The following is a 13,491-nucleotide window of genomic DNA, read 5'->3' on the forward strand; positions in this document are numbered from 1 at the left end:
AGAGATACACTACTGTTATTAAAGATCAGCATTCAACACCAACATATCTAAAATTTGAGAGACAATCAGAGTTTCATAAAGATAGCTTCATAAAGTCTTTCCAATTACATAAGAGATATTTTTGCAACAATTTCTTAAAAAAAAGATTGTCATATGCAAACCGGCAAATTCAAAGCAGGTCTACCTTCATTAGTAAAAGAACATAAAATTCAAGGAATCTGCTAATTATGTTTTTCCTATTAAACCTTACTTTTTTTAAAACAAAAAATAATCTTTATTGTTCAAATTAATCTGCAGTCCCTAATAACTAATAAAGCAAATATTTGCTCTAAAATATTTTTTAATTCGCTTGCATGCTGCATGCAAAATCTAGCTTCTATAAAGCTTTTCTAAGGTCATATTCAGAGCATGAAACACATTAAAAAGTGCCATGCTTTAAAAAAAAACACCTGTCAATTTCCCAGTAGCCTCCAAAAAAGTCCTAAGTTTCACAACCCTTCTGCTGTTTAACCAAAGATTGGGTAAGCATGATTTGCAATCACCTGTTACGAAGAATGAGCTGTTGATGAAATCATCTCTCAATGTACACAAGGTTATGCAGCACTCCTCTGCAATCCTGCAGATAGAGTATCAGGGTGGGCTGGGAGCAGTCTACAGGAATGGGGGTTTCTTTTCATTTTCCTGAGTGCAAATTTGCACAGATTTTTCAGACACAAATAAAACTTCAAGCAGATGAGTTACATTTTAAATCAGAAGCCTGACCTTTAAAGACATGTTCCCTAAGCTGCCTGCATAAACAGTGGCTATTCAGGCTTTATTTAGTGCTCCAAAATCTTGTAAATATTATCCTGTCATGTTACTATTAACAAGGCAAATTTTAGTATGAAACCGATGAAACAATACAGTGTTGGCCTTCTAGTGTGTGGAAGAGTTCTGACCAAATAAATGTCTGTAAGATGAACTGCACACTTTTTTTCTAAGTGATTAAATTTATGCACTTTCTTTTCCAGAGCTGTCCTTTCAGAAGAGTCAAAAGAATTCAGCATCTGTCAGTGATCAGTGGCAACCAAGTTACAGAAGAGCTCAGAAGCTATTTAGAGGACGAAGTACAAAACCACACATCTTACCTACTTACAGTCAGGGTAAAAATAGAACATGTAGGTTTGATTATTCAGTAAAAGGGGGCTTTCTCAAGATGATATGAAACTATATGGAATAATGTACAAAGCTACAACCTTGGCTAACCTCTGTGGCCAAGCCTAACTTTAAAAAGCTACAAAAGCCATAGTGGAAAAACTAAGTTCCCAGTTATTTGCTAACAATAGTGCTATCATCAAAGAACCCTGTAAAGCACAAAAGTAGAATCATTCTAAAATAAAAGTTTAGGAACTTTCTTTTTTTCCACAACACAATAAAAATAGGGAGACTTGTGCTGGTAGGACAGATTTTTCTGTTGGTAAAACAATGCTGGAAATATCATCTTCCAGTGACAGTAACTGGAGCAGACAAATTGTTTACCATTCAAGATAAATATAAGGAGGGTTTTTTATTGCAAATTATAATGAAACAGGTGCATAAATATAAAACTTATGATAAACTTAATTCTTTATAAAATTGGTTATAACACATAATGATTTGTAAAGTAGGGCAAGTTTTCAAATGATGTCTAACACACACAGCAAAACTCCAACTCTATGGATTAGGATTTCTCTTGAGTGGTATTAGTAGTTTTTGGGATATATCTGCTGCTAAGTTAACCTACACCTTACAAATGCACGGGACAAATTCAGTAAAATCATTCCAAACAAAAGAAATTTTAAATTACAGCTTCTCATAACATAATTTTCTAGCCTGTATGAAAAGAACTGAGAAAAGGTCAGTGCTATACAAGTAAATTGGAAAGGAAGTATGACAAATTTTAAAAAATAAAGAAAAATCTTTTCAGGCTTTGTCTTCAGAAGTAAGGACAAAAATCCAGTCACTGGAGATCTCACAGCTTTTCTCACTGTACTATTGCTTTCCATTTTTCTTGTCTGGTGTGTTAGAATTAGTTGCTATGCAACCAAGCTATAAGCCTCACCATTTAATAATTCTTCTGCTAATTGCCATAAAGCAAAGAGCTTCAGTGTCTGGCTTTGTCATAGCACTGAATTTTTCCTGGGTGGAGAATCTACAACCAGTATCAACAAACTTGAAATAAGCATTTTTATTGAATGTATCTGGGATCAGATACTATAAAGGTATTAACTTATAGGTACAGTCAGCTGAAGTTTGGTTCCTAAATTCTTTAACTAAGCATTCTACTAACTTTATAGATTGTTCTGAAGTGCTCCTCCCGTCCTTCCACTAAAACTTCCTCCAAATGGGAAACTACTGATAGCATGCGTGCTCCTATTGATCCTTTTGTTCATTCCAGTAACAAATTGCTAAGTGTCAAGGACTGAAAATCTCAAGATTTACTTGCTATTGTATGGCTGTCTTAACTACGCATAGGAACTGAGTAACTGAAGGAGACCAATTGCGGCCCCTGCTGGTACCCAATATAACTACAAAACAATGGGATGCAATAAAATCAGAACGTTTCCCAAGAAAATCATTTCACTGAAAAATCAAATTAAAATGTAAGAATAAAAGGATATCGTAGTAATAACACAAGCAGAGAATATCCAGTGACTAAAGTATCACAGTAATTATCACCAGCAAGTCTACCTACACCTTCATTTACACCGCTTAAAGGTCACAAACTACTGTCCACTTCATAAAATATTTTGTAAGAAACGATTTTTCAGCTTTGCAAAACTCAGTCAGCAGACCCATGCCAGAACATGAAACAATACCCAGTGAAAATACATGGTCTACCTCCTTTAACATACATTGACACAAATGGTGAACATGACACCAAAACGCGAGATTAGGATATCTCCAAGGGATCGTTGCTTTTGATAATTCCATAAATCAGAAAATCATCTTGGCTGCATCACTTCTAACTTCTCAAATGTCACAATTTAAATTTATTACAAGAAACAGACAAGCACACATCCCAGAGTTTTTAGGAACAAAGCCACATACATCAGATCAGTTACAAAACTTTCTGTACAGTGAGAAAAAAATACCATCCTGACTTACATGTTTAGACAGCTAGCCTAGTTTAAGCTATTTTAAGAACTAAGACTTTGTTCTACTGCCTGTACTTCTACTAATCTCTAAGGCAAAGGTTATTTTATCCTGTCCAGCTTAACCTTTAACAGCACTGAAAATATGGCTGTCCTCCTCTTTAATCTTAATTAAAGGTTTTGCTTATGAAAGCCCATACCCATGTTTGTAGTGGATTTACATATCAAAGCCACAGACTGAGTGTATATAGAAAGATTTCCCAGTTGGACTGAGGGGTTTTTTCTGACTAGGTATTAATGAAAGCACGCTAAATAAGTGAGGTCACATCTGAACCAGCCATTAACATTTTTAGAGCTTGCAGAGATTTAAAGATGTTAATCAAATTAAATATTTTTTGTTAATTGAACTACCTAAATCACTTGTAGCAGAAGGATGACATTAGCTTCTCTGTGGAAAGAGAAGCTAATGCCACAGCAGTTGCAATGAACCGTAACGTGGGATATGCCATTTCAAAAATTATTTTAGAGCAGTCATTTCTAACGTGGCCAGCACATCAAAAATGAGTGTTATATGCCTCTCTAAACAGATCTTAATGAAATAAAAGCAGAAATGAAGAATTATAGAACTTTCAATCTAGATACATCAAGGAAGTACTTACTAATTGTCATGGACTCTGGAACAGCAGCTGAAGGCAATATATTGCTTAAAGTATTCACTTGAGATGGAGGACCAACTTCCACTCTAGTTATAAAAGTACATCATCATTAATATATGAAAACAAAATCCTGAATTCCAGACTTAAGAAAAAAGCATTCCAGAAACTAGAGTTGTTAATATACGCACTCATATTCAGTCACTTACATTTGATTCTCCTTTAATGTATCTGTTGCAAATCTGATTTAAGAATACACTAAAAAAAATTGCACAATTAACTGGCCATGGAGAATACAGTAAAAAATAACGTAGAAGCAAACATAAAACCTATTTCCAATACCAGAAAGCTAAGTCTGTCATTTGACATAACTTCGTGACTTCAAGATAATTAGGAAAAGTTCAATATGTGAAACTATGCAAAATGGAAATTGTAAGCTTTTGCATTTGTCTTGCAAAAGTACCCTGATAAATAGTTTGTTTTCCAGTATTGAGTAGCTATACATTAGGTAATAATAATCAGGTAGCAGCTATAGGGTGAAGATTTTTCTTCCTTTAAGGAAAGGATATTTGACGTGTACCTGTAGGGATGATCAGATCTTGGAACCAGTCCTGCATGAATGCGTTCATGCTCCTCTCCATTCTCCAAGTTACCTAAAGCAGAATGCACAGGCATTAGCATTCTTCAGTTAACAGTACTTAAAAACTAAAATAAAAACAAAAGCAGAAGGAAGGGAGTTACATCTTGAACTAGAAATATTCATCTTTAACAAAGCTCTGAAACTCTTTAAAGTCTTTCTCCAAGGTTCTGCACATTCACCCTGAAAGCCAGAAGGATTGTAAAGCCCCTTAGGAACACAGTCATCAGCTTCGAAAAACAAACAGTATTGCACAGTTCCAAAATTATAGAATCATAGAATGGTAGGGGTTGGAAGGGACCTTTAGACATCATCTAGTCAAATCTCCCCTGCAGAAGCAGAGTCACCTAGATCAGGTCGCATAGGAACATGTCCAGGCGGATTTTAAAGACCTCCAAGGAAGGAGACTCCACAACCCCTCTGGGCAGCCTGTGCCAGGGCTCCCTCACCTCAACAGTCAAATAGTTTTTTCTTATGTTTAAGTGGAACTTTTTGTGTTCCAGCTTTATCCCATTATCCCTTGTCCTGTTGCTAGCTACTATAGAAAAAGAGGATGTCCCAACCTCCTGACACCCACCCTTTAGATATTTATAAATGTTAATAAGATCTCCCCTCAATCTCCTCTTCTCCAGACTAAACAGTCCCAGTTCCCACAGCCTTTCCTCATATGAAAGATGTTCCAGCCCCCTGATCATCTTGGTGGCCCTGCGCTGGACTCTCTCCAGCACTTCCCTGTCCCTCTTGTGCTGAGGAGCCCAGAACTGGACACAGGACTCCCAGGTCTCTCTCTGCAGAGCTGCTCTCCAGCAGTTCGACCCCCAGCCTGTGCTGGTGTATAATTTAGATGTACATTTTATGTGTATAACAATGTTGCAAAACTATGAAGATACTTCTTCCTGAAGTTATTTTTGCAAGCCCCAGGATTTTAACCACCACATGGCATCTGATACTCATTTCAGATCTGTTTGCGACTTGCAGGAGAAGAATTTGTGGTTGGTCCCCAGTACATGAAACTTTGCAAAGACACTAGTCCTTTATGCATTTCCAACAGAACACCATGGCTATTCCCTAGCTCCTTATGCTTATGTACCAAATATCAGGAACCAGATTTTTTTTTAAAGCATGGATAATATGTGTCTGCCCACAAAGCCACAACTCTCAGGGTCAAAACACACACATCAGTGGGTCTGTAGTTAGGTGGAAAAAAACAAAAATCACATTTTATTTATGTGTTCATATGTAAGGGTTACAAAGTTACCATTTTGTTTATGTTTTCTTGTGTAACAGTTACAAAGTCACCACTTTAATTATGTTTTTCCTGTGTAAGGGTTACAAAGTTACTACAGAACAACCCTAAAGTCATGAGCCAAAACAGCACAAAATTTTAAAAGCAGGAATTCTAGGGAAAAAACAACAACAAAAAAAGAAATAAAAACAGGAATAAGAGTTATGCCATAATGATTATGGTGGATAAAGGACATTTTTTAAGCTCTAGAGTTTACTGAAGCTCAGTTGCTGAAGTGCATACTCCATTTTTGTTCTAAGCTGAATTCTGACTCAGGCTTTCTCTAGGTTCATGGAGATATGATATGCACTGACACATCCTTGAAGGACTGCAACAGACTACAATTGGAAACACTGCTATTAACATACATCACTATAATTATGCTGTAATCTATTTCAAATATATATGTCTTGTTATTTATCTGTGTTAAGACCTACAAACCAAAATATTGAGTTAAACTATGTATTTTAAAAGAGCTCATAAACCATGCTTTAGCAAAAATGTTGTCATAACAATAATGAGTTTGCCAGTCACTGGGCTGAACTGCCCTCAGAAAAAGCCTAATACGTTCCCTCTGATACCATTCATCTAGCAAAAGTGTAACTTCTAAAGTCAGGCAAACAACAGCTTTCAATCTCATCAAATTGTCATTATGGCTAGCGGGTGGATGACTGTACCCACGTGTATCCCTCTCCCTAAGTTGTTGGCAATTGGACTACATGATGTGCTTTTTAGTGAAGCCTGACTGCACACTCTGCCACTTGAGGACTGTTCAGAAGGGCTCAGTGACAGCACACAAAGTTAATATCAGGAAATGAGACAGAAGAATATGGGTTGCTGTTTCCTGTAACTGATGAAGTCTCCTTTCATCATCCCAATGCCATATCATTCTGTCTTGCAAGCTGGACAAGGGATTTACCACAAAGGGGGACAGAAGGAGAACTGAAAACATCTGTACACTGTTCCAGAAGGGATTTGAATGTGCCTGTTGTCAATAATTTCTAGTAATCTAAGCATTGTCTTCAAATCACTTCTGAGACGATGCAGGATGAGGCAAAGGTCTTTGGTATCTCCTTTGGTATACTCCTAAAAGTAAGCCCCTCTTATACTTACTGTTGTACTCTCCAGTACTAAGTCTTGGACAGGTCTCCTGACTTTTCATTTCAGCTACAAACCCATAACTCCAGCTCTTGATGCCCTGTGACATCTGGCTGCTAACTCCCATAGCTAAACTGCAAGCTCTCATTCCACACACACCCCCATAAACAGGCACATTCACTTGTATTTCAGATTTCCATCTGTTGCAGTCAGCAAATAGAAAACCTATGGATGTTTTCTATCAGTTTCTGTATAAAATTTAAGAGAATATTGTGTGTCATGGTTCAAGCCCAGACAGCAATGAAGCAGTGTCCAGCTGCTTGCTCACTCCCCCTCCCTACACCTTCCATCAGAATTTACGGGTTAAGAATAAGTATAATAAATAAAGTAGAATATAACAGTAAGAATAAAGCATAATAACAGTTAACTGAGAGAAATAAAACCCAAGAAAAAGACAAGTGATATACAAGGCAATTGCTCACCCCTCACTGACAGATGCCTGTGCAGTGACCAGACCATCCCAGCCAGCTTCCCCCAGTTTAGATACTGGCCATGACATCCTATGGTATGGAACAGTCTCTTGGCTAGTTCAGGTCAGCTCTCCTGGTGATGTTCTCTGCCCGTTTCTTGTGCCCCCACTGCCCTCCCCCCACTCCCAGCCCACTCACTGGTGGGGAGCAGGGTGAGAAGTAGAAATGGATTTGATGCTTGCAAGCACTGCACAGCAATAACCAAAACACCCCTGTGTTATCAACATTCTGTCCAACAACGTAAAACACAGACCTGTAACAGCTACTAGGTGGAAAATTCTCTCAGCTGAAACCAGGACACTAAGCAACAAACTACATGATATTTTCTAAATCCATTCCTTCATAAGTTGAAAAACGTGTCAGCACAAGAGAAAAAAAAAGAAAATGTACTTTTTATTTTATTTTTTTTTAACCATTGGCACTTCTTAAGAGGTACAAGTCTGAAAATACAGCAGAGGGCAGCACAGCATTGCTTTATGAATCACAGTAATCCCTGAACTTGCAAAACTGAGCTACACTTTTTCACAGGCCTTCAAATAACAATCCAGTTAAACTCTTGGCATGTATCATCACAAAATACAACATATTTTAGACTTAGAACTTGGTGTGAATGACACAAGTTTAAGTGGCCACTCAGATGAGAATATATACCTAAAATCTTACAAAAGAGACATTTTATAAATAGTTAACAAAATATTAACTCTGGGATGGGTCAGGGGTCAAGTTGGGGAATACTGGAAGTTTTTTACTTCTTGTTGATATCAATAAAGATACTGGAAAAGCATCAGGACTTTTGACTACTTTCATTGCTTGTGTCAAGACCTTCTCCAAATAGTCCACACCATTCTTCAAGTGCAGTATCCCAAATTGCATACGTTATTGCAGCTGAGGGCACATCAGAGCCAACTGAGCATGAATCTACAGGTGATCCTTTCATTTATGCATGTCCCTATGAAGTGTGCTTTTACTGCAGAAGCACAGGGCTGTTAATTCACTATCAGCTTGTGATGCACTATAATGGGTCTCCTGCAGGAGATGACTTGAGGATACTGGCAGATGAAAAATTAGATACAAGCCAGCAGTTTGTGCTTACAGCTCAGAAAGCCAATCTTACCCTGGACTGCACAAAATGAAGTATGGCAAGCAGGGGAAACCTTTAGTGAGACATCACCTAGTGAAACCTTTTGTGAGACATCACCTAAGGTATGGTATCCAGTTCTGGGGTCCAAGATACAAGAAAAGGATGGACCTGTTATAGAATAGATCCAGAGGAAGGCCACAAAAATGATCAGAGGGTTGGAACACCTCTCCTATGAAAAAAAGGCTGAGAGAGTTGGGGTTCTTCAGCCTGCAGAGAGAAAAGTCTCAGGAGATCTTATTGCAGCCTTTCAATATATGAAGAGGACTTAGAAGAAAGATGGAGAGAGACCATCTTATCACAGTCTGCAGTGACAGGACAAGGAGCAATGTTTTAAAACTTAAAGAGGGTCAATTTAGACTGGATACAAGGAAGAAAATTTTTTTACAATGAGGATGGTGAGGCACTGGGAAGAGTTGTCCAGAGAGACTGTGGATGTCCCATCACTTGAAGTGTTCAGTCAAGGCCAGGCTGGTTGAGGCTTTGAGCAACCTGATCTATTGAAAGTAATTCTCTGCCCATAGCAGGGGGGCTGGACTCAACGATTTTTGAAGATCCCTTCCAACTTAAACCATTCCATGATTCCCATATTCTTTTCCAAATAAATATTTCCTAGTCAATCATTCCTCATGTTGTATATCAACTGATAACAGCTTCTATTGAACTGTGTCCAATTTTTGATACTCTCTGCAATCTGTCAAGATTAATTTGAATTCAAATTCTCAAACTTGCAGCTTCTTCCAGCTTCGTGATATCTAGAAAATTAATAAGGAGATTTTCTATTGGACCATTCTAAACATTAACAAAACTGGTTTATTTTGTCATTGATAAACCCTCCTCAACTAAACAGCTACTCAAATGGAGAACTCAGATTCAGATACAGAATAAATTTTAATTGAACCTCCCATCCCTGTTGTGCAGTATCTCCTACGTCCTTACAATCTCATTATTTCTTACCATTGTCTCATGTTAGAAATACTGTCATAAAGTTCTGGATTTCAGTACATTAAAATACCTACCTGTTTGGGAGTAAGAGCCAACAGTACTGACAGGAAATAAAACATCTGAGTCATCATTCAGGACCTGCAGAGGACTCCAACTGCATAGCTGAGAACTGCAAGTGCCCATTTCATGAGGCCTAGATTCAAAACAAAAAGAAAAACAGCACATTTATATGGTCAATATTCCTGTTCACAATGCTTAGATTTCTTTCAGAGATATCACTCCAAGAAAAATCTTTATTTCAATCTGCCTGCCAATTTCTTGGTTCAGACATACAGAAATTCATTGAAGATCAGACCATTCCCATGTAGGTGAGACAAGCAGTGTTTACCTCTTTCTCTCCAAAGACATTTCTGCATCAGAAATAAAGAGAGCATAGTAGTATCTAAACTATATTCTCTTTCTCTCCATTTTGTCTTGTCTTTTTTAACCATCTATGCTGATGGTAACAGGCTTCCTCTGTTTAAAATATGTGGTTTTACTGTGAAGTCAAAATAGAGTTGATATCATACTAAAGAAATTTCAAATAGGGCAGAATTATAGCCTGGCTATATCATATGACAACTTCAACAATTTACAACTTCAAAGAGAACAAGTCTGAATATCGAATTTTTGGGTTTTAGTGGAACTTAGACACAAAATACCATCACCATAGTGGCCAAAATGGTTTAAATAAGTGAGAAAGAAAACTTACCACTGGCTCCTGTAACATTACTTACTTTTCCAAAGATTCAGTTTCACGTTCCATGCCTTTATTTCCTAATGTTTTTCCATATAGCTCATCCTCATCTGCATCCTCATCATCAATGCTCTTCACATCTAGTTTCTGGTACTCATACTCTCCATTCATGAATACAGAATTGCTCTTCCAGGAATGGTTGCTTTCACTCCCGTTCAAACTTTTTCCAAGACTGCCTTCAGATGAGGGTAATAAGAAAACTGAAGATTTGTCTACACTCTCCTCTGAGCTTTCTCCTGTAATCAGAGTCTTTGTAGCATCCCCCAAATTTTGCTCATCTTCCTCTTCATCAAATGAGATAATATTTGTCACTCTCTTCTTCTTTTTTCGATCCTTTTTATATTTCAAATCTAGTAGTAACATAAGGTTTACACAGTTTAGAGAAACAACATAATACGCTTGGATGTTTTCTTAAAGGCTACTTAGATCTACAAGGTATTTCATTCTTTCCATACACAAGCTTCTATGTCTCACTACCATCTTTATTTTATATGCCTTACATAACTCAGATCTTAGAAGATATTTTGGAGGTGCATTCATAACAGTATTCAATTGGAACTTGAAAAAAACAGTTCAACTAACTTATGAAATTAAATTTATAATTAAAAATCGGCTTTCTATTCAATTTCTGCCATGGAATATCACAAGCATATATTGCAGAACATGAAACACTTCTGCAGAGAAAAATATTAAAAAGAACAAACTCACAAACAAAATTCACAACTGGACATCAAATAAATCTAGTTTTGTCTATGTTCTGGAAATTGTGCAGTTTTCAGATAAAGAAAAAAGTTAAATTTGCTCCCTCCCTCAGCTAATTAACTCTTGGTCTAGAAACACAATGAAATCCTCTCTGATTACATCACATCTACACTGCGACAGCACTTATTATGGAGGCTAGACGATCTTGCAAAGCACTTTAAGAAATATCAGAAATGTCATCACCAAGAAAACTCACATTGGGACTGAACTGCTTTGTTTAATTCAAGTCCAGATGTCGTATACAGACAAAACACAGTAACATACTTTTAAGAGTAAGAGGATGTTAAAAACCATTCCGGATGTAAATAGAATTCCCACTAAGAACATAGACTTTAATGAAAACATCTGACTCACTCTAACATTCAAGATGTATTGGCATTTGAACAAATCTCTTTTTTTTTTTATGAGATGTTTTCATTTTAAGATGTACATCTGCTATATATACATGCACTGTACACACAACATACAGGATGTGGTAGAGTCATGCACAGCATATGCTCAATTATTATGTTATTTCATCTTGCAAGCCTATTCTATACTAACAAAGTTATCCCAAAGCAAGCATTACCTACTATTTTCATGTCACGAAAAGTGCTAAACAACAAAAGCTTTACCATAAGTCTGTTTTCAAAACAGTGTTTTATGACTAAGTCTATTTTGAATGCCAATATAAAACAGATTTTTATCTCAACTTCTATTCCTACCACAGAGCATTCATATGTGGGTTTATTTTTCTTTTGCTCATAACGAAAACAATTGGAAGTCTCAACTCAAACTTTGTTTCTTATTGAAAAACACATAAACCCCAGACTACTTGCAATTTTATACCTTTACAAGACAAAACATTCTTCCAGCTCAACTTTGGAAATCAAGTTGATGAAGTATTCCTTAACTATATTTGGAACTGAAAATGTGTAATGAATGTCACATTTCATGGATTAATTTAAAATTATAACAGATTAAGACTTCGGATTAGTTAGTAACTAAGCTCCTACAAAGTGGTTGCAACACTAACACATTTAAAGGTAAAAAGAGCACATAAGTAAATTTTCATTTGCGGTAATCACCTACTTCATATAGGAATTCACACGGTAAACGTGGGCACTACCTGAAGATTCCAAGTTGAGATTTTTATCTGATATATAACAGATCATAGATATATGACTATATTTCTGACCAATAAAGAGCCAAAAGAAAATACATTAAAAATGAGAAATAATAACATAAGAAACTGCAAGGCATAATCTTATAAATAAGAAATGAAAACTCAGGTCGCAAGGAAAGAACTTTACCAATTAAGATGGTTTAGTTTCCCTCTCACAGTGATACAGGAAAGCTAAAATACATATTTATCATCTGGTATTCACATCAGTTTTTCTAATTCATATCTTTTATTTCACACTCAACTAGCTTGTATGTGTGGTGCACTTATCCGTAAGATTTCTGTTCCATTACAGTGGATTAAATTTAATTGAAAAAGTTATTTAAGCAAATCTGAATATTTTATAAGTTTTTGAATGACATTAATATTGCAAAAATGCTTACCAGCATTTACACTCTTGGAGAGAACAGGAAGTGGGTCAGCATCTTGATCAGGTTTTATTAGAATTGAGACAGCAGATGATGCAGTTATCTCTCGAAGAAGGCTGCTAACACCCTGAGTGGATTCTTTCAATAATGAGGTTACATTTTGCGTCGATTCCTTTAACAGATCGGACACAGTGGGTGTGCATTTGCTCTGCCCATTTAAATCCTTATTATCAATGTTGATTGCAAAAAGAATGGAGTTCAGACCTTCAGATAAAACAGACCAAAACCACACTATATACTTTAGATACAAGTTACAAAGATAGAACCTGCAGATTAACAAAGCTATGACAAGTAAAACATTTTTCCCCTAAAATTTCCCACAGTTCTCCATGCATGAATTCTTATTCTTTCATGTACCACTCATTCCTTTTTAGATGACAATCAAGCTGATGCAATCAGTTCTGAATTTATCTTGATGGCTGTTCAGCTGCACATTAAATAAGTTGTAAATACTGTGAGCCCATTTATTTATAATCTTTACTTTCAATCTATTTCACTGTAACTTCAATGTGTGTTGGCTCCTATATTCCACTAAGAAAAAATCCTATGAACCTTACCATGCAGAATGAAGCATGGGACCATGTATCTGAGGAAAGGGTATACATTACTTCCATGGTCAAACTCTCAAAAAGTAAATTATGTTGCCAATTTCTCCTCTTTAAGAGTTTCCTTTCCAAGTATGTACCTGTAATTTGGGTCTTACTATAGAAATCTGTCATTGCTCTTTTCTAATCTGGAATAACTCCTTTTTTTCTCTAAATTGCACAAGTTTTTAGAAAAAAAAAAAGTTAGTTTTGGCTAATGAAGAGTTAGAAAATTTACGTGAAAGTAGAAAGGCCAGATCCAGTGTTTTAACAGGCCACATCTGAAGCACTGTGCCCAGTTTTGGGCTTCCCAGCTCAAGAGAGTCAGGGAACTTCTGGAGAGAGTCCAATGCAGGACCA

General features: G+C 36.5%; 1 protein-coding gene across 3 annotated transcripts in view; it reads right to left on the reverse strand.

Annotated features, from left to right (window-relative positions):
• SNX29 (sorting nexin 29) overlaps positions 1-13,491 on the reverse strand; it is a 128,869-nt gene that overhangs the window by 97,643 nt on the left and 17,735 nt on the right. For all 3 annotated transcript variants that reach the window (XM_061993607.1, XM_061993605.1, XM_061993608.1), the window contains 5 exons: positions 12,503-12,751; positions 10,176-10,545; positions 9,474-9,592; positions 4,347-4,419; positions 3,773-3,855 (listed from right to left, as the gene is read on the reverse strand). In XM_061993607.1, the coding sequence (XP_061849591.1) occupies positions 3,773-3,855; positions 4,347-4,419; positions 9,474-9,592; positions 10,176-10,545; positions 12,503-12,751 (894 nt within the window). The remainder of the gene's footprint in view (positions 1-3,772; positions 3,856-4,346; positions 4,420-9,473; positions 9,593-10,175; positions 10,546-12,502; positions 12,752-13,491) is intronic.

The sequence above is a fragment of the Colius striatus genome, chromosome 3 (assembly GCF_028858725.1).
Source record: "Colius striatus isolate bColStr4 chromosome 3, bColStr4.1.hap1, whole genome shotgun sequence".
Taxonomy (NCBI): domain Eukaryota; kingdom Metazoa; phylum Chordata; class Aves; order Coliiformes; family Coliidae; genus Colius; species Colius striatus.